Source organism: Brassica rapa, chromosome A02, assembly GCF_000309985.2.
Source record: "Brassica rapa cultivar Chiifu-401-42 chromosome A02, CAAS_Brap_v3.01, whole genome shotgun sequence".
Lineage (NCBI taxonomy): Eukaryota > Viridiplantae > Streptophyta > Magnoliopsida > Brassicales > Brassicaceae > Brassica > Brassica rapa.
The window spans coordinates 15,702,312-15,726,735 of record NC_024796.2 but is presented as its reverse complement, the minus strand read 5'-3'; the positions used below and the strand labels follow the sequence as shown (position 1 = coordinate 15,726,735).

At 38.9% G+C, this 24,424-nt stretch overlaps 6 protein-coding genes, 1 non-coding gene and 1 pseudogene across 9 annotated transcripts; 4 read left to right on the top strand and 4 right to left on the bottom strand.

The window, feature by feature from the left end:
- The first annotated feature begins 1,469 nt into the window (after nucleotides 1-1,469).
- On the top strand, nucleotides 1,470-3,961 carry LOC103853288. Its single transcript, XM_009130211.3, has 6 exons — nucleotides 1,470-1,853; nucleotides 1,937-2,069; nucleotides 2,492-2,595; nucleotides 2,689-2,836; nucleotides 2,921-3,377; nucleotides 3,470-3,961. Exons 1-6 carry the CDS (start codon nucleotides 1,813-1,815, stop codon nucleotides 3,724-3,726), a joined length of 1,140 nt encoding a protein of 379 aa, XP_009128459.1. The 5' UTR covers nucleotides 1,470-1,812; the 3' UTR covers nucleotides 3,727-3,961.
- LOC103853287 (transcription repressor OFP14) lies at nucleotides 3,838-12,830 on the bottom strand. The gene is made up of 3 exons (XM_009130210.3): nucleotides 11,044-12,830; nucleotides 8,253-10,927; nucleotides 3,838-8,169 (listed from the first exon to the last, which is right to left on the bottom strand). The coding sequence occupies exon 3, from the start codon at nucleotides 8,156-8,158 to the stop codon at nucleotides 7,271-7,273; it is 888 nt and encodes a 295-aa protein (XP_009128458.2). The 5' UTR covers nucleotides 8,159-8,169; nucleotides 8,253-10,927; nucleotides 11,044-12,830; the 3' UTR covers nucleotides 3,838-7,270.
- Nucleotides 3,859-6,993, top strand: LOC103853465 (annotated as a pseudogene).
- Nucleotides 12,831-13,080: 250 nt separating the features above from the next.
- TRNAR-UCG lies at nucleotides 13,081-13,154 on the bottom strand. The gene has a single exon. It is a non-coding gene; the product is annotated as a tRNA-Arg (tRNA).
- Nucleotides 13,155-13,183: 29 nt separating this feature from the next.
- Nucleotides 13,184-14,418, top strand: LOC103853286 (protein SYS1 homolog). Of its 2 annotated transcripts, none has more exons than XM_009130208.3 (4): nucleotides 13,184-13,338; nucleotides 13,437-13,685; nucleotides 13,768-13,994; nucleotides 14,083-14,418. In XM_009130208.3, exons 2-4 carry the CDS (start codon nucleotides 13,462-13,464, stop codon nucleotides 14,088-14,090), a joined length of 459 nt encoding a protein of 152 aa, XP_009128456.1. In that variant the 5' UTR covers nucleotides 13,184-13,338; nucleotides 13,437-13,461; the 3' UTR covers nucleotides 14,091-14,418. The 2 variants fall into 2 exon arrangements, with proteins under 2 accessions (XP_009128456.1, XP_009128457.1); XM_009130209.3 differs by having other exon boundaries at nucleotides 13,198-13,310.
- An 818-nt stretch (nucleotides 14,419-15,236) lies between these two features.
- Nucleotides 15,237-22,736, bottom strand: LOC103853284. 2 transcript variants are annotated; one of them, XM_009130207.3, is made up of 6 exons: nucleotides 21,285-22,736; nucleotides 16,922-17,035; nucleotides 16,609-16,822; nucleotides 16,206-16,514; nucleotides 15,849-16,022; nucleotides 15,237-15,640 (listed from the first exon to the last, which is right to left on the bottom strand). In XM_009130207.3, the coding sequence occupies exons 2-6, from the start codon at nucleotides 16,966-16,968 to the stop codon at nucleotides 15,554-15,556; spliced, it is 831 nt and encodes a 276-aa protein (XP_009128455.1). In that variant the 5' UTR covers nucleotides 16,969-17,035; nucleotides 21,285-22,736; the 3' UTR covers nucleotides 15,237-15,553. The 2 variants fall into 2 exon arrangements, with proteins under 2 accessions (XP_009128455.1, XP_033141553.1); XM_033285662.1 differs by having other exon boundaries at nucleotides 16,922-17,024; nucleotides 21,294-22,736.
- On the top strand, nucleotides 17,042-18,102 carry LOC117132107. Its single transcript, XM_033285663.1, has 2 exons — nucleotides 17,042-17,536; nucleotides 17,613-18,102. The coding sequence occupies exons 1-2, from the start codon at nucleotides 17,387-17,389 to the stop codon at nucleotides 17,820-17,822; spliced, it is 360 nt and encodes a 119-aa protein (XP_033141554.1). The 5' UTR covers nucleotides 17,042-17,386; the 3' UTR covers nucleotides 17,823-18,102.
- LOC103853464 lies at nucleotides 17,920-21,287 on the bottom strand. The gene is made up of 4 exons (XM_033285661.1): nucleotides 20,830-21,287; nucleotides 19,649-20,746; nucleotides 18,298-19,561; nucleotides 17,920-18,220 (listed from the first exon to the last, which is right to left on the bottom strand). Exons 1-4 carry the CDS (start codon nucleotides 20,832-20,834, stop codon nucleotides 18,116-18,118), a joined length of 2,472 nt encoding a protein of 823 aa, XP_033141552.1. The 5' UTR covers nucleotides 20,835-21,287; the 3' UTR covers nucleotides 17,920-18,115.
- Nucleotides 22,737-24,424: the final 1,688 nt, after the last annotated feature.

The window sequence follows — 24,424 nt, the reverse complement described above, 5'->3', positions numbered from 1 at the left end:
TATGATAGTACATATGATATGATGTTGACTTTCTTTGGGCCAAAAGCAGTTTGTATATAGTAATACCAAATCACGAAATAGTGAAGACAGCTAGAACATTACTTTTCAGTATAGATGGGCATACTATATATTTAAGAATTCGAGCTAGTTGCATGATAATAATAAAGAAAGTTGGCTAAACTTTAATAGAAAAAAAACTGTATGTGAGTTTATACCTTTTGATGCTTATGGTAATCATCATGTGTTGTACTCTGAGTCTCCTTCCCTGTATGTAGTTCTAGTCCTCTTTACTTGGCCAACAATATCTATGGAGGAAATATAACCAAAGCTAGTAAGTCTTGTATCAAAGTAGTATATTGAGAAGTATTAAAAGTGTGAATTTAAATCTAACCTGGTAAATCAGAATTGGTGTTGGCTCGTACCATTAGTTGGTCATAATTCAGAAATCTGAAGTGCTCCACTGGGATTGGTTTGAACCGTTTCGGATATCTCCATAAAGACGTTTCGGTTGCTTCTTGTCACTCAATAACTGTTAGAAGATGTTCAGCCGGTGTACATTTCTTGATGCCTGAAGCCCTGAACCATCGTCACCTGAGAAGAAGGTAGGTTACTCAGACAACATCTTGAACACAACTTCGATAATAACATAGTTAATCAAAAAAGATCTCAGTTACAAAAATACCTTGGCATCAAGCAGTAGCATATCCATGCTCATCAATTGACCTCCTTTCTTCACATTCTGAGACGCCCAAAAACGGAGAAGTCTCGTCTGAACAATATCATTTCACCGGCCTGTCTTCAACTCGAAAAAGTGTAGCTGGAAGTTGCCATTTTTGAAGATCTTGTTTGAGAGTTTCAGTCCAGAAGTAATAGGCGGAGACTATGGGAAACGGGGAAGCCACATCGAAAATATATATAGATGCTGAAGATAGCTACTGAACAACAAATAAAGGCAGCAATAAAGAAGAGTTCATGGGATTTTTGGGTTTTCTCATTGAATGACATAACTCCCGAGAGTTACTTGGCCGAGGAAGTGGAAGAGAGATGGTAAGCTCTTCGATTACAGAAACCCTAATCTTGGATTACAGGAAGCAGAAGAGGGATCGTAAGCTCACACACAAAACCATTGAGCCTGAGAAAACAACATGATATAAGCCCAAACAGAAGTCCTGCTGTCGTAGAGCCCATAATGGGTTTCGGTATTCAGAACGAAAAAATCGATTTCATTTAAAATTTAATGAAGTGACACGTGGCGAAAAATGTCCTATGCATACTGATGATGTGACAGCATAAGGAGAGACTCAAGCCAACTTTATTATATAAAATAAGATTTTGGGAGAGAGCCATGAATAGATTTGTTATTTATTACTGGCTTGGATAGAGTGTTGAATTCCGAAACTAACCCTGGTCAGCTGCCTACTCTTAGAAACTCCACTAGGCCTGTTTTAGTAATTACCGCTCTCCTGAAAGCGCGCGCAATTTTGCCCATTTAACAGCATCATATTCTTCTGTCTCTCTCTCTCTCAGCTTCTTGGTTTTTCTTGCGAGAAACAAGTTCCGTTTCTTGGGATCTCATGTTAGACCCAGCCAAGAGAAAAGTCGTTTCTTTTTCATTCTTATCTCTGCCTCTTTCTCTCCTGTTTTTCTATATATAAAAGCCTTCCTTCCTTTCCCAAAAGGACAACATTTCTTCTCTATCTCTCTCTCTTTCTCTTGCACGAAAGAGAGAGAACAAAAAATACAAAACGAGAAACAAAAAGAAAAAAACAAGAAGGAGAATTCCATCTATCCCTGTTAATTTCAGAAGGCAAAATGTTTGATGGTCTGTTTAAACCCAAATTCTATACGAAATGGTAAGTCTTTTCTTTTCTTGTGTTCCCTTTTTCATCTTTTCGTATGTGTTGATCCTTTTCATCAATCAATTTAAATACCTCAGCAAGTACTTGGTCAAGATAACGAAAACAAGAGTGGAGACGGTGAAGAGAAAGAAAAACTCTGTTTGCAAATATTTGAAGAAGGACATTGTCGATCTTCTCAACAACAACCTCGATTACAATGCATACGGCAGGGTAACTTTCTTTTTGATTAGTTTATCTATTCTTTTGCTGATTAACCAACAAGTAATCATGTATCCCCTGTATCGTTCAATGGGTTGCGTAAGAATATGATTGGTTCTCCGAACGTGCCAGCACCAAAGAAAAAAACTATGTATCTTAAAAATTGAACAATTAAAAAAAAAAAGGGGGTCAACTATGTTTTCATAAATTCCTTCTATTCTGGTATACACAGGTGGATGCAATGGAAGAATAAAAAGAAACAAATTTCATTTTAATGCTGTCACCAGCTGGTTATAATAACACAGTGAATTGTTTCTCAAGCAACCTAGAGAAATCATCTTTTTTATTTTGTTGTTGTTGTGGCGTGCACAATCAATTGTTTGTCACATTAGCAAAGAGATAGGTATGAATTTGATGACAAATGTGTATGACAGGCAGAAGGGCTTATTGAGGAGAAAAGGAGGTTGTCATGTTATGAGTTGTTGGAGCAATTCTGTGTCTGTGTTGCATCCAACGTATCCCTCTTACAAAAATCAAGGTAAAGTTAATCAAAGCACGTTCTCTTGCCTTTACTTTCTTTTGGAATTGGGATTCATCATCCATGTTAAAAAAAAATGTATTGGTGTTACAGTAAATGCCCTGAGGAGTGTTGCGAGGCGATCTCATCCCTTGTATATGCGGCCGCTAGAGTCTCTGAAGTGCCTGAGCTTCGCGATCTCAGGTCTTTGTTTGGTGACAGATACGGGACTAACTCACTTGAACAGTATGTGAACCCTGAGGTATATTAATTACACATTCTCTACGCTGCCAAAACACTATAGTAGTTTGTGGCTGAGTGACTCTTATCGGAATCTGCTTTGCAGTTTGTGGAGAGATTCAAAGCGGAGCCCCCCTCTAAGGAAATGAAGGTAAAGCTGCTCCAGGAGATTGCCGTAGAGTACTCCATCAAATGGGACGCCAAGTCTTTAGAGCAGAGGCTCTACACACCACCTGCTGATGAAGCGCCTCAAAAAACAAAAACAAAGCAAAATACTCCTGGAAAGACGATGGAAAACAGACACGGCCTTTCGTTTCATGGTAGAAAAGACTCTTTGGATAGCAAGTCCATGAGTAGAAGAAGCGAAGACGACTCCATGGGTACAAGCGAGAGTTGTGTCTCTGGCCCTGATGAGGAGGAAGAGAAGGAGGATGATCCAGAAAACAAACCTTTCTACTACAGATTCATCATGCCTACGTCTTACAACAACAAACCCAAAATCGAGAAACAGGAAAGCCTTCCAGAGAAAATGACCAAGTCTGATCTCTTGCTCGACGACACTGGTGAGTAAAAACAACATATATCTATTTTGCAAGAAAAGCACTATATATCATAATTGATAGTAATAATTTAATTGTTGGTATCTCAAAAACAGACTCTCCTATTGCGGGGAGACCAAAGCCGAGATCAGTGAGAAGAAGATTAGCGAACCCGCCTCCCCCAGCAGCGCCTGGTGAAGATTTGGTGAGTAGTAGTAGTAAGAACATGAGGTCAGAGTCGATGGAGAAAGCTAGCGGAGAGGGGTTAAGAAGGATGAGTCGTCGAACAGCATCGTGGCAGGCTAATCCCTCCAACAACGTCCCAGATTTTGAGGAGGTCGCGGCTCGCGTAGATGCTCTCACACGAAACTGAACTTCTTCTACAGTAATTGTTAGTGATGCATGCATGCGTGATGCGTCCATTGTGATTAGAGATATTGAAATTGTCGTCTGTGAATGAATTAATGAATTCCATTATTCTTTGTTAACCACAAAACAAGCCGCCATGTTAATCCCAAAGTGTGTGAAGTGCGATGATGCAAAACCTTAGCTTTTTTTTTTCTTGTTATTTGAACCTTTTCGTTTATAAACTTGTTAAACCTTATACATATTTTTATTAGTGAATTTGTTATATTATGCTCAAATAAATAACCAGTTTTTGTATAACTGAAAATTTACAACAAGTGAAAAGTGAAATACCAAAAGTTTTGTAAACTAAAATACAAAAACCAAAAGCTACTCTTATTGAGAGATTGATCTATGTAAATTTTAAAAGTTGATAAATTTTTAAAATATATGGAATCTGTAAATATATAAACACACTTAATCGTATTTTTTTTTTTTTGTTATTCATGAAACAATAACAATAGAACAAATTTTCAATTTATTGTCTTACCCTCAGATCCAGCCCTGATATACGTACTAGCAGGACATGTATTTTTTTTGTCTCCTTGGATTCCTGTAGCTATTATAACAGAACTGCTCAATTAGGACTCTCGTATTAAAGATGGGGGGCCTCAGAAGAGAACAGCGCATTGTTTCCCATTGTCATTTTGACCATAATAGCTATCCGTTGGTCCCTTATACCATGGTCAAGTTGAGACGTACTGTCTCCAAGAAACAAAGGACCATTCACTGTCAGTGTCTCTAGTGTGACCGCTCTGGCAAGTATAAAGGATCCTTATTCAAAAAGGTAATCTCAATATCGATTCTCTGTGTTTCGAAACCTCTTGACTTGTTAATATTTTCTCTCAAGATCTCTTGACTTGTTAATATTCTCTACATGGAGCAACTTGACACTCGTGCTCCTGTGGATTGTGATGATTTTCTTAATTTATTACACACTAAGAGCATGAGCCATGAGGTAAATATTCATTCTCCATCTTCATCTGATTGCATGTCCTCGAGAATTTTCTATTACCAAATTCTACTTGCTTATTTACTTTTACTGGATGGTAGTACAGACTCAAGTTTTGGACCCATTTAGTATACATGGATTGGAACCTGGAGTTTCAGATTCCGATATCAAGAAAGCATATAGAAGGCTGTCTATTCAATACCATCCTGACAAAAACCCTGATCCAGGTCGAAATGCTTTCTTGTCTTCTCTTTCATACTTCTTCCCTTTTAATTATTACGGTTGCAGCTGTTGACACTATTTTATTTTATGTATCTGAACTCCGCAGAGGCCAACAAATATTTTGTGGAGTCCATTTCTAAAGCATACCAGGCTGACTGATCCATTATCCCGTGAAAACTTTGACAAGTATGGTCATCCAGATGGCAGACAGGTATAAATATGTAGCATTTTTTTTGCGACTTGGGCTCCCACCATCGTCAAGTCTATTGTTACTTAAATATTATAATGTGACACAGGGCTTTCAAATGGGCATTGCTCTTCCTCGATTTCTCCTTGACATAGATGGAGCATCCGGTGGCATACTATTTCTGTGGATAGTTGGTGTTTGCCCCTTGTGATTGCTGTTATTTATCTCTCGAGGTCATCAACCGGGAACTACTCTTTCTGCATATTATTATCTAATGAATCCCTCTTTGGCCCCAAGGTATATTCACTCATACACACTTTCAGAGTGATGCTAATAGGTGCATGAAAATAGGCTTTGTTTTTTTAACATGTTCTATAATTAATCTTGGTTGTTCAGCAAAGTTATGGAAGTTTTTTACCAAGGCAGCTGAGTACATGGAGATTCCAGTTCGTAGAACTGATGATGAACCTCTGCAGAAGCTCTTTATGTCTGTTAGGAGTGAGCTAAATTTGGACCTGAAGAACATGAAGCAAGAGCAAGCCAAGTTTTGGAAGCAGCATCCTGCCATAGTGGAGGTGATATTTTAAATTAGCCAACTGTAACGCTAACATTGATTAACGGAAATACTAACTTTTTTTTTATTTATGTGTACAGACGGAGCAGTTGAGACAAGCCTAGTTAACTCGTGAATCAGCGATGTTGTCTCCAGCACTGCAAGGTGATTTCAGACGTGTTCTAGAATATTCATTTCCCCACTAGATTTACTTCTTATGGAAAGTCAAGAAGTGGCTTAAGGTTGCTGTTGTGGAAGATTAACTCAAATTTGAACATCACAGGCTGTTCCCCTTAGTGCAAGGAAGTCTTCTGGAGTCTCCTCAGAAGGAATTGCGCCTTTCTTGTGGCTCCCTCATTTCAGTGACACGGTCGTTAAGAAGATAGCACGGAAGGTATATTAATACTATCAAATTTGTAAGTGCAGTCATATTTTCGTCTTGTTAAGCGTGTAGTTGTTTGTCCAATTTTCAGAAGGTTAAATCATTCCAAGAGCTTCAAGAAATTAGCTTGGCGGACCGTTCTGAATTGCTAACCCAGGTAGCAACTGATGTGAGGACATTGAGAAGGTACTAGAGATGATGCCGTCTCTGACAATAGACATATAACATGTGAGACAGAAAGCGAAGAGGGTATCCAAGAGGGTGACATTGTTACCCTTCAAGCTTGGGTCACTCTGAAACGACCCAATGGGCTCATAGGCGCTCTTCCACACGCACCCTATTCCCGTTCCACAAGGAGGAAAACTATTGGGTTCTCCTAGAGGATTCATTTTCGAACAACGTGTTGTTCTCTCAGAAGGTGGAGCCATAACGGCTGCATCAAAAACCATCAGTGACACGATGGAAGGTTCGGGAGCAGGGGTGAAGGAAACAAGCGATGCAGTGAGAGAAGCGATTGAGATAGTTAAAAGTGGGTCAGCACTGGTAATGGGTAAACTCCAAGCACCCTCAGAGGGTACGTAAAACTTGACTTGCTACTGCATGTGCGACTCATGGATCGGGTGTGACAAAAAGACATCACTGAAGGTCAAAGTCTTGAAAAGAACCAGGGCTGGGACAAGGGGATTGGTTTCTAATGAGGGTGCAAACGCAGAAGAAGGTATGGAGGTGGAAGAGGAGGAGTACGATGATTATGAGAGTGAGTATAGCGAAGATGAGGATGACAAGAAAGATGTGGATGAGAAAAGAGGGCCGAAGAAGGCCAATGGGACAAGTTATGCAGGCTTGTTCTTCAAGGAAGACAGAACTAATGGAACTAAGTGACGAGGAGATATGAAATAGTTGATCTAGAATGTGACAACTGTGAGAAGCAGAAATAGCGGAAGTTTCCAGTGATAACAAGGAAGCAGATACATCTGCATGAAATCCCACAACCCTCACGTGTTTCTCTTTTAGTGTGTGAAGATATTTGGAAGTCATGCAGTGCAGCTAGTGATCTTAACTCTAGGTCAAAGAAAAGCTTAACACAGAAGAATATAACAAGTTCATTGGATACATGCAAGCATTGACTTTAAAGGCTGAGAAGAAAGACATGAATGTTAAAATAAATTAAAATGGTTTGATGTAAAGATGAAGAAAAGAAGGGAAGTTGTACAAGCTAGTTTCGAGAGGCATAGCTCCTCTTACTAAACCTGTCCCTGGCGGCGCGAGTACTGAGCGACATCTCAAGGCTTTTCCTGGTGACCCTCTTCTCCTTGACACGGAGAGAGATGATGAGATCGACGAATGCGCTGAGTATGAACTTGTGTGATTTCTTGTGGTTGAGATCGAGATAGCAGAAGAGTAGCTCTTCCATCAAGTCCCAGTCCACCTCGCCCCCTCCTAGCTTGGACTCCATCATCTCCACCATCGACCTCCTGAAATCCTCCTGAGGCTCTTCTGTGCATCTCAGCACCGCGATGCAGTTCTCAGGCAGCACCAAGCTCGATGAGTGGGACCTCAACGACCGTCTCTCCTCCTCCGGCGTTGTGTACATGCTGGGCGTACCTTCCGATGATCCAGGTGGTGGAGATAGTCTCCCTGTTCTCCTCCGCGGATCTGGCAGTTTGGGGGAGTCGTAGACCGCAGGTTCCCATGTCCTCTGGAATCTGTGACGATAGTAGTCGTCTTCATCAGTGTCGGATGAGTCATCCGAGGACTGATCCCTTTTCTCCTTCTTTTTGCTCATCCTCCGACGGTGGTCCTCCTCCCCCTCTTCGCCGCCATCTCTGATGCAGAGGGATTTGAAGTTTTCCTCGAGAAAACGGTCGATATCGGACAAGGTGGCGGCCTGACCGGGATCCTGGGGGTGGTCGTCGTTGAATCTGCTGGTCTTGCTGGGACGTCGTACATTCGTTAAGGAGGAGAGCTTTTTGTGGAGCTTATAGCTAAGCACCCACTTCTTGGATGATGACAATGATTTGGACGACGACGACTGCAGCTTTCCTGCCTCTCTTTTTATCTTTGACAGGTAACCATACACCGATTGCTGCACTGGGTTTGGCATTTTTTTTTCCTCTGCGAAAAAAATATGATGTTGATGATGTTGATGATGATGAATAACACTATATGTGGAAGCAAACCAATGAAAGATTTTTTACCATCTCTGGAGATTTAGTTTGAGGACTTCCCCATATACACAAGACTGATGACGGAGAGAGGGTTGTTGGTCTCTGATCTGAAACTGTAGGTAAATAAAATTGTGCAATGTCATTAATTGGGAAGTTTTTCTTCTTGGATTTGTTGTTCTGGACATTTTATCCGTTAAATTTGATTTGATTCGTTATTCATTTTGATCCGATCAGGAAAATATGGGTTTTACTAAGTTTTTGAAGCAAAAAAATATTAAAAATCAAAATATCAGTTAAAAAAAATCAAATCACAAATACTAAAAAAGTTAGGGTCAGATATCCTCTCCACTCTGATTTTATACAATATAAATATATTTACAATTAAATAGAGAGTTGTAAATGTATAATTTTATATAATTATTATTTTAACATATAATTTTAATAATTTCATTTATAAAATTACTTATAAAAATATTAAATTAAGAAAGAAATATGTTGACAAAAAAAAAGAAATATAAAATCTTTATAAACGTTACAATTTTATAAAATGTTATATTTTATAAAAAAAGAAAAAAATTTAAATTTATGGAACATATAGGTTCACCATTTGTTTAATATTATATAAAGATATTTTAAAAATAAACTTGTATAGTTTTTTAGATTTACTTGTATTGAACAAAGTGGACGAAATATTTGTAACTATCCGATTGTTAATTATCTGGATATCCGTATTTTTTCGAATCAAAACAAATCGGAAAATCAGATTTCCGTAAACTACAAAGCAAACTGCAGATACTAAAATTTACATTAGTATGTGATCTGTGCCCACCGCTAGGTTCCATGACTTTCCAGATTCTGAATTCAAGTCATGGTTGAATGAATGCTAGTGTAATTGATTTCCATTGCAAGTAAACTATTGTCGCTCTTGATTTGAAACCTATCAATCAGTGTTTCAATTAAAAAGTATACAAGAAAAAAATCTAGTCTCATTGAAAAATGTGGAGTAAATGAGAAGAAAATAAAAAAGAAAAAATAAGAAAAAAATAAAAATAAAAATGGGAGAAAGAGAGAGTAAATTATAACAAATACATGAGTCAAACTTGGATCAAACGGATAGAATAGAACAAAAGTAGATCAAGCGGATCGAGTAGAACAAGAGTAGATCAAGCAGATTTAACGGTACAAGTGTGGTTAAAGTGGATCTATCGATCTAAATATATGTTTGAATGGTAAAAGTGGATTAAAACGATCCAAAATACTGTACATATTAAATATATATATATATAATGTTATATTATTATCTATTTTCATAACTAAAAGTACTTTATTAATTTATAAATTTAATATACAATAAATCTAAAATTTACATACAATAAATCTAAAGTTTCTTATTTTCTTCATTTTTCTCCCTAATGTAGATCTTCAACCCAGATTTGTTCAAACTCCATTTAATTTGACATTTATCTTTTCCATTAATTCATTCGTGAAAAATTAATAACTTTAACTTCAAATTCGTGTACATAATTAACTAATTGAGCATTGAGAACAATGGGTCTCGATCTATTTGGATAATCAAACACTGGTATAATCATAAAAAATGTATCAAATTAGTATTTTGATTTAAAAAAAAACTAAAAAAAAGTAATAAAACCTGGTATGAACAAAATGGTATAACTATGTATAATTATGTATAGCTATAACCGTACAACTGTATAATTTGGTAAAACTATATTGTACAATTAAATAACACTGTGTAACTAGGTAAAATTGTACTAACTAAAATTTATAACTTGATATAACTATATTGGTAAAAATGTATAACTTGGTAAATTTTTATGGTTAAACCGTGCAGCTTCATCTAACTTGAGTGTTAATCATATTGATTTTTACATAAGACGACGAGTTCTTTCACAAACATACACTTTGATTATGAAAAATACTATTATAAAGCCGGAGATGCTTATGAATGGATTCCAAACGAAGGTAGCTTGTATGCTATAAGAATTAATAAAATTTCAAAGTTTCAACGTTATTAATTTATAGAGGTTTTACCGTAATTGGAATGTCTGAGGCTAATTCAGACTCCACAAATACGTTGAGTGAATAGTTGATCTCAAACACATTAGCAGCATTGGCCCGCTCTTTAGCATCCCTAGCTTCTTTTTTTGACTTGATGCTGCTGATGCAGCAGGGAAAGAGCCTACTTCTCCCCTTGATTTTTCATTCTTTGGTGGTGTCTTCAGCCCCAGGTCTCCAGCTGCCCCTTCATCTCCCAGATTTCGTAACAGGTGATTTTCTGACAAAAGTTGGCCTCTCACTTCTAAGCTCCAGCTTTCAAGGAGAAGGTCAAACTGATGATTTCTTCAGAAAGGACTACATCATCCTTGCCCTTAAAATCAAGCCTAATCCTTGTCTTAAGTCCAATTCCTTGCCTAAGAACTATGTTGTGCCCAGTTCACTGTCTGGTGTGGTAAACATTCAACCTCGTCCTTGTAATTCAGTCGCTGATGCCTAGGATACAGTTGTTGCTGAGGAACATAACTCCCTGAGCAGATCAAGCTCATTTCTTATGAATATCATCTTTAGCCAGGTTTATTCTTGCTCGTTCGTTACACACGAGATGGCCCTCTCTGAGGATATACATGTATCATTTCTCATGGGCCAAAACCAAAGACAACTCATATGTTTGAGGATTGCATCATGAACTGTGACCTCAAAAGACACTGAGGAAAAACCTCAAGATTGCCGGTACCACACTTATATACACAGGTCTTGCTCAAACTTAATGAAACATTTGTGGTCTTAGTTAAGAGTGTTTAACCTTGAAATTAATAAACATTTACCATCAACAGCGAGGTAGCATCAGCAGAAAAGGAAACTAACATGGGGATGTTGAAGATTTTTTGGAGATATCGCCTGGATCAAGTTACAAAGAAGATCTCTTGCCCATATAGTAGTAATCCATGCCTCTTATTAACTCATGAGAGAGGCAATTCTCGAGATAGTGACTTGAGGCTTTTTATTTGAGTCATGTGTGAATTTAGTGTTGTAAGGTTTGTTTTCTGGGGATTTTTGTGTGCTCGATGATAAACTTTGTAATCCAAGGGTTGAGTTTTGCTGTTGTCTAATGCTCCAGTTCATCTTTTTTTTTTCTTTTGTACCATTGTGTTGTTGTTGCTTTTTGTTTCGAAGGAAACATTTGTATTCTATTTCAATTGGTTAATGCACTACCAAGCACTTATATCCGAAGCAAATACCTTCAACATAATCACAACAATCTTTAACTAACTGAACTACTAGAAACATTGAAAATTATTGGCCGATAATATTATATATTTAACTAAAGCTTCTGCTTCCATAGTTTCTGCGTGGAACCGCTACTATATAGAATGAATAAATTGGGGTTGTAAAAAAAGAGTGTGAGAGAGAGAACCCAAAAAGAGCGAAACCCTAGTTAGCTCCGGCCGCCGCTCGGCGTTGCCGGAGTCTCCCCTTCTTCCCTTCCTGGTTTTTGATTTTGCTCTCCTCTCTTTCAGTTCCAAACCGGATCGATATGCAAGTGACTCTGAAGAGGTCGGGCCCTCCGGAGCGGCGTGGTGCTGGTCGGAGTCGGAGAACCTGTTTGGAGTGGCGGCGAGATGTTGGTGAGGCTGAGGTCAGGAGAGTCGGCTTTTAGGTTTGTAGATCTGACCAGAGCTAGTTTTGTCTTTTTAAGATCTTGGTGTAGATCTAGCCGATGATGGCGCGTAAAGAGGGGTAGAGATCTCCTCCAGCGCGACTGTTTCTCCTCGTGAGTCCGTGAGACGGGCAGAGGAAAGGTGTGACGAATGATGACTAGTGGGCTCACGGCAAGTCTCGGCTTCCATGAAGCCCCATTCAAAATCCTGATTGCGTTTTTCTATCATCACAAACCGTCTTTCAGTCCGGACTAATATTCGGCTTGGTCACGACGGGAGGCAAAGAATTACGGTGGTTTGATCCACATCGGTGTCGCGCCCCTTTGGCGAGGATTCTGCTGGTCACGAACCCGATTCCCATTATAAGAAGCCAACAGATGGAACTGTCATGAGAAACCGAGTGGTTATGACTAGCTGGAGGTTCATTGTCTTCACCCCTAGTGACCTTTCGGTGTTTTCTTTCGGACCGTTTGTCCGCTGGCGGCAGAGGCTCGTAGCAAGGAACACCAATGGCCTTATGCTTCTACTGGTAAAGCTCCCTTGGATGTAGTGGCTATTGGGACAAGCACTGAAATCTTATCCTTGGTGACCATAGCTTGGTGATGAAGTGTATGATCCGGCTAGTCTAGGGTCTGGTTTTTTCCATGTATGTACAGCTTTTGCTCCGCCTTTTGGTGTAAGGTTCGGAGACGTAGACCCCGGTGTGAAGTAGGCATTCGGACAATACGCACTTCAGTGTTGTGTCAGGCGATCCAAGCATCTCATTCTGATCTTTAGGCGATCACTGCTAGCTCCATAAAGATGTCTTGTGTATGTCTCCTTTAGGATCGGTTTAGGTCTTGTCTTCTGTAACCATGGGGTTTAATTATGTGGTTAAAGTGACTGGATGTTGTGAATTGGTAGCGTAGGAACCAAATGAGTGTTTCTAGGTGATACTTGTATCCTCATCCTTATGTCACATTGTGGTTAAAGCCTCTTCTGAGGCATTGTGGTCACAATCTGATTGTATTAGAATCATTTGGTTAATGAAAAGTTGATGTTTGAGCCAAAAAAAAAATGAATAAATTGGATTCTTCTTTTTCGGTTGCCATAATAACACAACAACAACAACAAAAAATGCAAAGAAAAACAACACGACCATTGCCACAAAACAGTACGAAACGCATTTTTAAAAAGATAATCGACCACAGTGGGAGTCGAACCCACGACCTTTTGATCCGAAGTCAAACGCGCTAATCCACTGCGCTATGCGGTCGTTACTGTTCAATTGTTTGTAATTTATTAGGTGTCTTTGTTGACTCTCTGCAAAATCGTTTCGTATTAGAGGAAGTGCCTGTGTCCTCCCGATCCGGGCGTTGGTGCATCTCTCCGACTCAGCGAATCCGGTTTGATCTTCCCTTGAACCCGAGTGGTACATACATACCTTTTCTTGATCGTAGGTGCGTTTTCGGGGTTATGCATTCGATCGTGGACGAACATAGTGGAAATTAGGCTTTCGACGATCTTAGATTAATTGCTTGTATACATTTGATTACAGTTTTAGGGAGATTCATTAGCCAGCCATGTTCTATGGCACAGCTGTATGGGACCCATGGCTTATTGTTGGTCAGATTATCTGCCTTCAATGCTCCTTCTATCTCTCTCTTGGAGTCTTCATGATCCTCTTCCTAGGCCTTCGTGTCCCTCGCCTTAGTCTTGTCTACTTTTTCGATTACGCTACTCTCACTACTTCTACCCTCACTGGTTGGTGCGTCATTGCTTCTTTCTTGTGCGCTTCACTCGCTGGGTTAGATCCTCAATCTTCCTTTTTTTTTTTTTTAACTTTTACATTTCAAAAGTGTCGTGAAGATTGATTGGTAAACTGGCAGGGCTGTGTACATGATATTTTTGGTGGAACGAGCACGGAAATGCCTTGATTTCTCTGCAACTCTCTATATCATACATCTCTTCTTCTGCATCCTGTATGGAGGATGGCCTTCGTCTATGGCTTGGTGGGTTGTTAATGGCACGGGGCTTGCTGTCATGGCACTGCTAGCTGAGTACCTCTGCATTAAACGCGAACAGCGTGAGATTCCTATGGATCGTTTCCATTCAAGTATGTTCATCACTCTTTCATTTTAAATCGACAGCATGTTTGTTTACGTATAGTCCAAATGACTCTCTATTTGTGGTTGGCTATGCAGGGGTTTGATGGTTGGTGTCTGAACAGTTGATGAAGATCACTCATGAGGGCGACTCGTAGAGCCTACTTCCAACAAAGAAAAAACTCTTAACAGTTGCCATTTATGTACTGAGATGGATTATAATTGGTAAACAAGTTCAGCTAGAAAACCGTGTTGGACCACTATTGATGATACTGATCATATCAATCAGTGCACCAACTCTGCCTGTAATCCTAGTTAGTGACTTGGAAATTTGAGCTATTTGGAATACGTTTTGGTTGCATTCTCAGTTATATGGAAAACCCAATTAGACTCTGATTCATTTTTCTTTCTGCAGTTATTGCTTTAATGTTGCTCCATTGCCTTGTTTCATTCCTAATTTTTTTTTTGGTATAAGGAAACCCTGATTACATTAGGTGTGTTTCTGTTCATCCCACCCTTCCCTATGTCTTATCATCATCTGATGATATGCTCATCAAGTTTTGGGACTGGGAGAAGGGTTTGGATATACACTCAGATTTTCGATTATGTTATGCAAGTGACTTTCAATCCCAAAGACACCAATACTTTTGCTAGTTCATCCCTTGACCGTACCATCTAAGTGAGAGATTCGTCTTCTTCTGACTCTTGAGACACATTTTGTTTGTTAATTCCCCGTATGAGAAGCTAAACCCTCTCCTGTTACTACATCTTTTCTTATCTAGATATGGAATCTTGGTTCTCCAGATCCAAATGTTACGTTGGATGCACATTGAAAGGGGTCAACTGTGTAGACTACTTTACTGGTACGGACCAACCATACCTATCCTCTGGTTCTGATGATCTTGCTGCTAAGGTCTGTACTGACTACTGATCGGTCGTGCTTCTTTGCAAGTTGTTTGTGATATGTATCTGTGCTTGTATGTATTTTCATTTGTATTCTTTGTATATAGGTCCCTTCAGAGTCTTCTACTGCTCATAAATGTCGTCTATGGCATGCCACCACTTGCATGTGATTCGTATGATATATATAATGGAGCTACCTATTGATACGGTCCTCTATTTAACAAAAGTCGTCTAAGTAGATTCATCCATAACAGGTTTTTTTCACAGTTGTAACAAATCTGATTTATTAAGTAAGCACATATGAATATCTTATTAAGTTGAAAATGAACATACTTTAAGATATATAAATCTAAGAAAGGAAAATTTTGGTAAATTAATAAATAAATTAATAACAAATCAAAATCCCAAAAAAATTAATTTATAAAGTTTTCACTGTAATACTTTTCATCATCATTTACTGTCTATAGTATATTTGTTGCTCCAGAACAATGTTTACCCCCTATTGCCCGAAACACAAAACATTCCCAATTCATGCGCTTTGAGATTTAAAGGAAAAGAATAGCCAATACGATGCAAATGCATTTCTGTTTTCTACTTTAATCTCTTCTCTACTTGCGTTCTTTTGTTATGATTGCCTTCTCCTCCTAACCTCCCCTTGTTTCAGCTTTTAATAGACATCGGGATTGAATCTTTCCAGCATAGAGTTTCCCTGTTCCGCTTGCTGCAGACGCAAGTTCAATGCGTAGTTGTTCATCTGCATTTTAAACCCTCATTGTTTAGCATCTTTTATCTATGGAGCATAAAGATTAGAGAACGTCTAGTTTTTATGTAACCATGTCAGATTGCTGCGACATGCTTCAATATTCTCAAACCCAAAAAAAAAACACATTCTTAAATTCACGGACCCTCAATTATATTATCTCCACTCAAATATCAGGAAAAAGAAGTGTTGTAAGGCTTACCTCCAGATTTCTGATCTTTTCCTGGTACTGAGGAATCACTTGCTTCAAAAGTTCTAGCTGCTGATTCGCATCTTCAAATGCCTTGTGGCGCTCATGCTGGATAGCAACAGCACGTTTCAGCACTGTGTTGTCTTTCATCAAGTCCTCCACTTGTTGCTGCACAGCCACTTTCTCCTGCAATTCAAGAAGATTGTATTAATTTGACAATCCTAGTAATAGTTTACTTGTTCTGATAATTTTTCCCGATTGAAGATGGAATACAATTTTCCTTTAAAGTTAGGTTCTTTTGTTCTAAACCAGCAACTTTTTACCCAATGAAGGTAGCGAGCAGTATAATGTAGCTACTAAAAGATTTACCTCTTGGAATATTTTCCGGGCTTCCTCGCGAGCACGTGAGCTTAACGTCTGCTCTAAAGACTGCAGGACTTTAGCTGCACGGACTTTTGCATCATCTATACCAGTAGATTGTGTCACTTCCCTGATCAACAATCCGACCCAGTCATCACCACTCGCCGGGTGATTGTCTGAATCGGCCGTAAACGTTCCACCAGCAACGGCATGAGACTCCATATTGGCCAATTCTTCAGCTTTCTTCTCCTCCGAATGTAAGCTTCTCGTGGCAGCACATAAATCATTCCCATGTTCTTCTAGTGCCTTCACAAGAACCTGGCGAAACAAAAGAACATTGGAATCAAATTAAATTAAATCTCCCCAGATCTGAATAGCTCGAATAAGTCCTACATAGAAGAACAAGAACTACCGTCAGTTCAAGGTGAGGAAACGCAGTGCGAAGCTGATCGAGCGATGAGGACGGCGGAGAGGACCAGATTGGAGAATCCGAAGGCGAGTAACATCGGAACCTCTTTGAAGAGGGAGGAGAGGGAATATCTTCGAAGTAGGATCTCTTACTTCCGCAATATACGGCAGACATGGCTGGAATCGACGGATGATTCGATACTAATGAACCTGAAGATCTAAAGAAACCAAAACGTAATAAGTTAGGGTTTGAAAGAAGAAGAAGAAGATGATGATTCGGAGGAGGAGCGTCCAGGTGTTCGATGGGTTTTTTATACCTATCTTTAAGCGGCAGGGGCTCTTTTGTACTTTTCCTTTTACACATTAGCGCGTAGCGCGTCTAACTGCAGCCAACGTTTCTTTTCTTTTTCTTTCTTCTTTTGAGGAATTATCTTTTGGAAAAAAGTTTCTCAGCTACACCATGTTTAGTATAATATGGTGCAAACCATCTTGAGTTTAGAATTGTGTCGAAACCTACACGATATATATGATAAATACATGCCACATATACGACGTTAATAAAAACATGGTGCCAACATCATAACGAGGTTTAATTGATTTTAGTTAAAATAATTGGGGTCAGCTCGTAATTAAGTAAAGTTAAACTCCGACCCGAACTAAACGAAAAACCCGACCCAGACTTAACCAATTCTCTCCCCCAAATCGATTTCAATCAGCAATTTAGGGTTCATCGTTCTTCAAAACAGAGAAAGAGAGAAAGAGACAGAAACAGAGAAAGAGAGATGGAATTTGGTGGAAGATGGAGCAATAAGGGAAAGGGCAAGGCAAATGAAAGCAATGTTCTTTGTTACTGTGGGTTGGTGGCAAAGATATCTCAAGCTTGGACAGACAAAAATCCGGGTCGAAGGTTCTATGGGTGTGAAAAATTCAAGGTATAAACTATTGTGAATCCTGTATGGTATAGTCATGGAGTTCTTTGAGAAGTTTTTAATTTTATGTTTGTGTTAGAGTGGAGGTGAATGCGGGTTCTTTCAATGGTTCGATGAGGGAGAAGCTTTTGGATGGCAAAAGAAAGCTTTGATTGAAGCTAGAAACGAAATTCGCCAGAAGGACAAGACTATTATGGGATTGAAGAAGACCATTTCGATGCTTCAAAGTGAATTGGCCAAAAATGCGGAAGTGGAAGAAGACATCATTAACGCCTTTCTCAAGCTCTAAAGACATGCTCATTATCTTTAAAAACCTTTGTAATGTTGTTGTTGTAATGCTTAACTATGTAATGGTTTGACAATGTTTGGAAATCAACTTCATTTAGCAATAAAAAAAAGAGTTTGAACTCATTGCTTTAACATCCAAAATAGGTGATCATACATAACAAGAGAGACATCAACACTAGTTTAACATCCAAAACACACATATCCGCTGAGAGAAAGGTCATATCCAAAGACCAAAGAAGACATCAAAAGCGGAAAAAAAGACATCCGAGAAAAGAAAAAGACATTCTAGAGAAGTCAAGGTTGTGTAGCAGGTGGTGCAGTTGAGGAAATGTCCTCGATTGCTTGCTCATGTGATTGTTGTTCCATGTTGAGACGCCTACGCTTTCTGCTTTCATCAGACTGCAACATAATAAAAATAAAGAGAATCAAACACGAGAAAGAAAAAAAGCTAGACAATTGCAACGACGACAATGTACCTCATGAGGACACTTCCTTGAGTTGTGGCCTTCACCACCACAAAGACCACAATGACCTATTCTTCCTTTTCTATCAACTTTGGTCTGATTTTTCTTCGGGGATTCACGCACTCCTTTAATCCTTGCCTTCCCCTTTGGTCTTCCAGGCGGTCTCTTGTATGGTGGTGCTTCAATACGGTCTTCACCAGATAGCTTCCAAAACCTTGGACCATTTACAGGCCCCAACCCATCCATGTACAAACCTCGCCACTTCGATGTCAGATAATAATCTGAAATATAATCTTCAACCTCGAAACCATTCTCACGGATAACAGATACAGCATGGCGACATGGGATTCCAGACAAGTCCCATTTCCTACAAGCGCAGCTACGAGAAAGCAAATTCACCGTGTAACCATTTGAAAATTCAACGCACTCATAAGCACCACCTGTGCTTGAATAAGAATAGCAATGCTTAGCTTCATCACAAGACTTTTCAACCTCCTTTCTCGCCTTCTTTGTAACGAGACCCGTCTCATTTTTTGCTGTCTTATATCTAGTAGCTATCCTCTGCATTGCATCTCTTCTAATCAACTCAAGCATCTGAATAAAGGGCTTCTTTCTTGCTATCTTCAAGGTCCTATTGAAGGACTCTGTGAAGTTGTTGTGTGTATCAGAACAACACGAACCTATCCGGAAAAATGCCCTGCACCAAGTAGAACGATCCTTCTTCATAAGGTCTTCAGCTGCTAACGGATCAAACTTTTTGAAAACGTCCAAACTCCTCTCATAGTCACCCTCGTTGTAGCTACTTGCAATGCGCCAGAAGAGAGGCTTCAGTGTATCAGACTTGTGATTCTTCTTCAGATTAGAGTAGATGTGCCTAGCACAAGCTCTATGTTCAGCTCTTGGCAACTCAACAGCAACTCCATGAATCAATCCCTTATGCTGATCTGATATGATTGTCACAAGATCACCCACGCCTAAACCCAAATCAATCTTCAACCTGTGAATAAACCATTGCCAATTATCATTGCTCTCAGAGTCGACCACAGCCCATGCTATTGGGTATATCTGGTTATTTGGATCCCTTCCTATCGCAGTAAGAATCAGCCCTTGCAGAGAGCTGTGCTTGAGGAATGTCCCATCTAATCCAATAACCGGCCTGCAATACTCCTTCCATGCCACACGAATTTTGTCAAAGCAGATATACATGGAGTGGAATGCTTTCGCTCCATTTGACTTCGTTGTTGTATTGATCTCAATTTTGCTATCAGGATTTGAACTGCATTTGCAGAAAAAATAAAGCAAAACATTTAGTCATACATACACTTAACTATAAACAATATTAAGAAAGTTTAAAAAATGTTACCGTAATAGTTCCATCTCATAGTCCCTTAGCCTTGCAAAATGTTCATTGCATTCAGCCTGTAGCTTATCAAGAACAATACGCCTTGCAATCTTTGCCTGCTCGGGAGAGATAATGATGTTGTACTTATCCCTAAACTCTTCTCTAATCATTGGAGCACTCATTTCAGGTTCCTTCCTGATTTTCTCCAACATAACTTCAGCAATGGCAGGGCTTTTGATGAGTTTACACTTACCCGTGGGATGGCAAGTATGTGTGTTAACATACACTTTCACCATCCATTTCTTGATGGGTCTCTCTACTGAGCAGTATATACGCCACACACAACCTTTACCACTACATTTAGCACCAATCTTTGTCTTTTCCCATCTGTCATAGACCACATTTCTTCTCGTCTTCAGAATATATATGATCACTTGCTTCTTGAACTCTTCACCGCTGTAAAAGGTCTGCCTAAGACTAAAAACGCCATCTAATTCACCCCTATTAGCCATCCTCTCAGCTTGTTCCTCTTCATCATCAGATGACTGCTCCGTGTCAGGATATACCTCATCCTCGTCTAGAATCTCATCCTCATAGTTCTCATCCCTAAACATCTCAAGATCCTCTTCAAAGTTTCTGTCAATATCCTCTTCTTTATCAGATTCATCACTCGCTTGATACTCATTTTCACTCTCTCCTGCTTCATGATCACCATCAGAATTATCACCTTGTTGCTCAGCATCAGACTCGTCACCATCAACAGGTTCGTGCCCAGTCACTGCTTCCACCACGGCACCATCACCAGTAAGAACATCAGTTTCAGGTGTCTCTATGAAGACATCAAGCTCCTCGTACCAACGACCATTAGAAATCATCTTCTTTTTGGTTTTTTCGTCATTTTCAAGCAACTCCTTCTTCTCTGATATATCCTCAAATGGTAACTTGTACCACATTCTCCCCATTGTAATTATCTTACCAATGATCTTCCTACATTCTTCATAAGCCGCATCACCATCGACTTCAAACTGCTCCAAAAGACCATCAACATAATTTAGCTTCCCATCTTCAGTTTTGAACACACCCGAGTGAAAACAATTAATCTTCACCGATATTGAATCACTGTAAGCAATAAAATAGCATTAGAACATGGTAAAACCATCGATTGAGTCCAATAATCGAAGTAAACATGCAAGGATTCTTACCTCATTGTCGCCTTGTTTCTTCAATTACCACATCCGGATTCGATTTCGCCGAAACTGAATCGATCTCTCTCTCTGTCTCTGCAATCTCTCTTTGTCTCTGACGAATCTCTCACTCTCTTTTCGAAACTCCCAATTTTTTTCTTGTTTGGAACCCTAAATTTCTAAACGAAATCGATTTGGGGAAAATGGTTAAGTCTGGGTCGGATTTTTCGTTTGGTTCGGGTCGGGTTTTGTTAATTGGAGTTTAACTTTACTTAATTACGAGCTGACCCCAATTATTTTAACTAAAATCAATTAAACCTCGTTATGATGTTGGCACCATATTTTTATTAACGTCGTATATGTGGCATGTATTTATCATATACATCGTGTAGGTTTCGACACAATTCTAAACTCTAGATGGTTTGCACCATATTATACTAAACATGGTGTAGCTGAGAAACTTTTTTCCTTATCTTTTCTTTCTTTCTCCCCTTGTTCAAAGATCTGAGCCAAATATGCTTTCACTTTTTTTTTTCTTTTTTTTTTAAATTGAAATTTTTATTAACATCTTAAGGTTACAATCAAACTAAAAATTAAGCAAAAGACAGTATAACCATAGGTTTAGTAGTTTTGATTCATCGGCCACACATCTAAGTTAAAGACGCAACTTCATCATCGCTATCGCACCAAGTTAATTCGGTAGGAGAGCTCACGCATCCTACTTTCTTCCTAGCCGACACAACCGTAATCTCTTTAAGTGCAGACTGGATATAACATTCATACCTGACTTTCGGGCCAAACAAGTTGAAACCAATTTAATACCAGAAACAGGACACAAAGACGGATCGAGAGAGCAACCACCACCACAATCAAACAGCTTAAAACCTGCACACAAGTACTAAGGATAACACTACCAAGAAGGCCAAGCGACCAAATCATTGGTACTGAGATGTGCTATCTCCTCAAATGGAGTCACCAATGAACACACGCGAGCCAAATACCACTTGGACACGACATCAGCTCACGCCATTTGCCACTGCCAAGAACCGACAGACAGAGTACCAGAACCTGTTCAAAAAGCCTCCGGTGACAAACGAAGACACGAACCAGTTAAATGCAGAGCCCACTCCTTGTAACAACCGTCGCTGCCAGAAAAGAGGAATGATTGAAGGAGCCCATTAGAGAAGAGAAACAAGCAGAATGGTCGCAAGAACCAGTCTCACAACAGCCATAGACGACTGTGGATACTAGCTCATCGAACAATCACATGCCTAGACCGGAGGCAAGACATCACCACGCAGCAAAAATCTTGACTTCGCACGCGCCTCCGAGGTAAGCGAACCCTCCAGACCTACTTGAGACCGTAAAAGAGTAGACCGTCACACCAAGACGCCGTGGATAAACCACTGTCACCTAGGTCAAATCCGATGAGAAGCAAAGCCTCTCCGTGAACACAGAGGCTCAGTCGGAGGAAATAGACCCCGCTCACCATCAAACCGATTAAGGTAACTCAACACCGCCTTTTGTTGCTTCTCGGAAGCTTCAAACCCGACGAAATCGCCAGATCTGAAAAACCGAGCTTCGAATCCCTAAAAAGTCAACGCTTTTCCACCTCAAACCCGACCATAACCTCGTTTCAGCTCCAGAATAAGAACTAGACCTGCAGATATGTCCCTCTCGAGCGAGACCGAACCACCGGAAGATCCCCCAGAGATGCTCACATATCGGAGAGGCGCGGGAGAGGAGAACGACGCAAACGAAAAACGAGGGAGAGAGGAGAGGAGACTTCCGGCGGCGGCTAGAGACCACCGGCCGCCGGAGTCAGAGTTTCCATTAGTCTGAGTGTTCGCCTTAGATCATCTTCATCATCTTCGATGTAAAAATGTTCCAACCCCACTTCATTTCTCACTTTATGGAGTAATGAACAAAGAAAAATTAAATAGAATAAACTCTACTATAGAGGGGATGATTGGTTGGGGCTGTAGATGCTCTGGACAGCCAAAATTTAATCTACAGCTATATATGTCAACCAATCGAGCTTTGCTTTCCTTAAAAAACTCACAGCAAAAAAATCTCTGAAAAATCAAAATATGGCTGTAGAGAGCTTTATTTCCAGAGCAAAAAATTAGTGCTTTAGAAATCTACAGCAAAGAAAGCTACAGCAAATAAATCTACAGATTAAATTCTACAGCAAAAAATATAAAGCTACAGCACTTACCAATCATCCCCAGAGTGAAATATGGAGTTAAGTTGGAGCATTTCTTACTTCATATCCACATTTACTCTAGTTTAAAAGTAAAAGTTGGAGTTGGGTCGAAGATGCCCTTAAAGAGAGAAAGAGAGAAGGGGTCGAAGAGAGAGAAGGGGTCCCGAAAAAAACTTTAATTATTAAATATTTGTTATAAATATGCTTTCACTCTTCTTTTCTTTTAATAAAACTAGGGTCGGTGTCCGCGCTTCGCACGGATTACATGTTTAATAAAAGTCAGGTTAATTAAAATTTGGAGTTTTGAAGTTTTTGAGAAAGTAAGTTAAGTTTTGTTTATTTTATTATGGGAAGATGTTGGAAGCGGTGATCATTATTTTTTTTTAAAACAACAGTAAGTTTGAATAATAAATTGTTTTGAGGAATTCACTATTCGTAATAAATTGTTACGTCGAATAATAAGAAGTAATGGTGGTTTACTTGGAAAATGTAGAATTTTAATATGTTGTTGTATAATTAATACTGTTCATTCTTTTTGATATATTTGTATAAATCTTTGTTGTCGCTATATGAATTTGTGATGTAGGATTTCAGTTATAAGTCTAAAAATATTAAATTATTTACTTTTAAAATTTGCAAAATAATATTAGAGATTACAAAATTAGCAAAATAATTCTGCAATATTATGTTATGCAAAACAATATTTAATTCTTAACAACACGTTATTCTGGGATAGTTAAAAATGTCGGAGAGGTTCCACATGTTTCTTTAAAAATATGATACCAAAATACATTTGGTTTATTTCATATTAAGTATTTTAAAATAAAAAGCATCTTCTACATAATAGGAAAAGCTACATTTGCAAACAATTATAATGATGAAATATATCTATAATAATAATGTATATATTTGTTATTATTAGAGTTTTGGATGAAAGTATGAAATTAATATAACAATACTAATAATGTTTTTATTCAAAATGAATTTATAATTTCAGAATACCTCCTAGAGGTGGAGGATCTTGGGAGGATGGTTTGACCATGGTGTTGTGAGAGAACTGTTAATTTAACAAAATGAAGAATATGAAAACAAATAATCTTCGCACTTTCTAAACCACTCATTAAACAAAAAAAATCACTTACAGATTACTTTTCAAAAGAAAGAAATGGCACAAATAGATAGGAATGAAAAGTGATGAGTGGATGGTGAAATTCTTCAAACTGTGAGGCGGTGGATCTGTGATTTTGAGATTACAATAGTTGATGTTATTTTGCAGGAAATATGTTTAATGTCGTCAGTCATTTAACTTAATGGCAGAATATATTTTATTTAATTCTCAATAAATGCATTAGATATTATTTGACTCATAATTTACAGTCAAATATTGACCACATATATATCGACAAT

Bases quoted from the DNA above. Each gene is read 5' to 3' on its own strand.
- LOC103853288 (XM_009130211.3), top strand. From the start codon at position 1,813: ATGTTTGATGGTCTGTTTAAACCCAAATTCTATACGAAATG. The intron at 1,854-1,936 runs GTAAGTCTTTTC...TAAATACCTCAG, and splicing joins CCCAAATTCTATACGAAATG to CAAGTACTTGGTCAAGATAA. The intron at 3,378-3,469 runs GTGAGTAAAAAC...TCTCAAAAACAG, and splicing joins TCTCTTGCTCGACGACACTG to ACTCTCCTATTGCGGGGAGA.
- LOC103853287 (XM_009130210.3), bottom strand. From the start codon at position 8,158: ATGCCAAACCCAGTGCAGCAATCGGTGTATGGTTACCTGTCAAAGATA.
- LOC103853286 (XM_009130208.3), top strand. From the start codon at position 13,462: ATGTTCTATGGCACAGCTGTATGGGACCCATGGCTTATTGTTGGTCAG. The intron at 13,686-13,767 runs GTTAGATCCTCA...GTAAACTGGCAG, and splicing joins TTGTGCGCTTCACTCGCTGG to GGCTGTGTACATGATATTTT.
- LOC103853284 (XM_009130207.3), bottom strand. From the start codon at position 16,968: ATGTGTAAAAGGAAAAGTACAAAAGAGCCCCTGCCGCTTAAAGATAG. The intron at 16,823-16,921 runs GTATAAAAAACC...TGGTTTCTTTAG, and splicing joins CCCCTGCCGCTTAAAGATAG to ATCTTCAGGTTCATTAGTAT. The intron at 16,515-16,608 runs GTAGTTCTTGTT...TTGTTTCGCCAG, and splicing joins TTCCTCACCTTGAACTGACG to GTTCTTGTGAAGGCACTAGA.
- LOC117132107 (XM_033285663.1), top strand. From the start codon at position 17,387: ATGGAATTTGGTGGAAGATGGAGCAATAAGGGAAAGGGCAAGGCAAAT. The intron at 17,537-17,612 runs GTATAAACTATT...TGTTTGTGTTAG, and splicing joins ATGGGTGTGAAAAATTCAAG to AGTGGAGGTGAATGCGGGTT.
- LOC103853464 (XM_033285661.1), bottom strand. The intron at 19,562-19,648 runs GTAACATTTTTT...CTGCAAATGCAG, and splicing joins TATGAGATGGAACTATTACG to TTCAAATCCTGATAGCAAAA. The intron at 18,221-18,297 runs GTACATTGTCGT...ATTATGTTGCAG, and splicing joins CAAGGAAGTGTCCTCATGAG to TCTGATGAAAGCAGAAAGCG.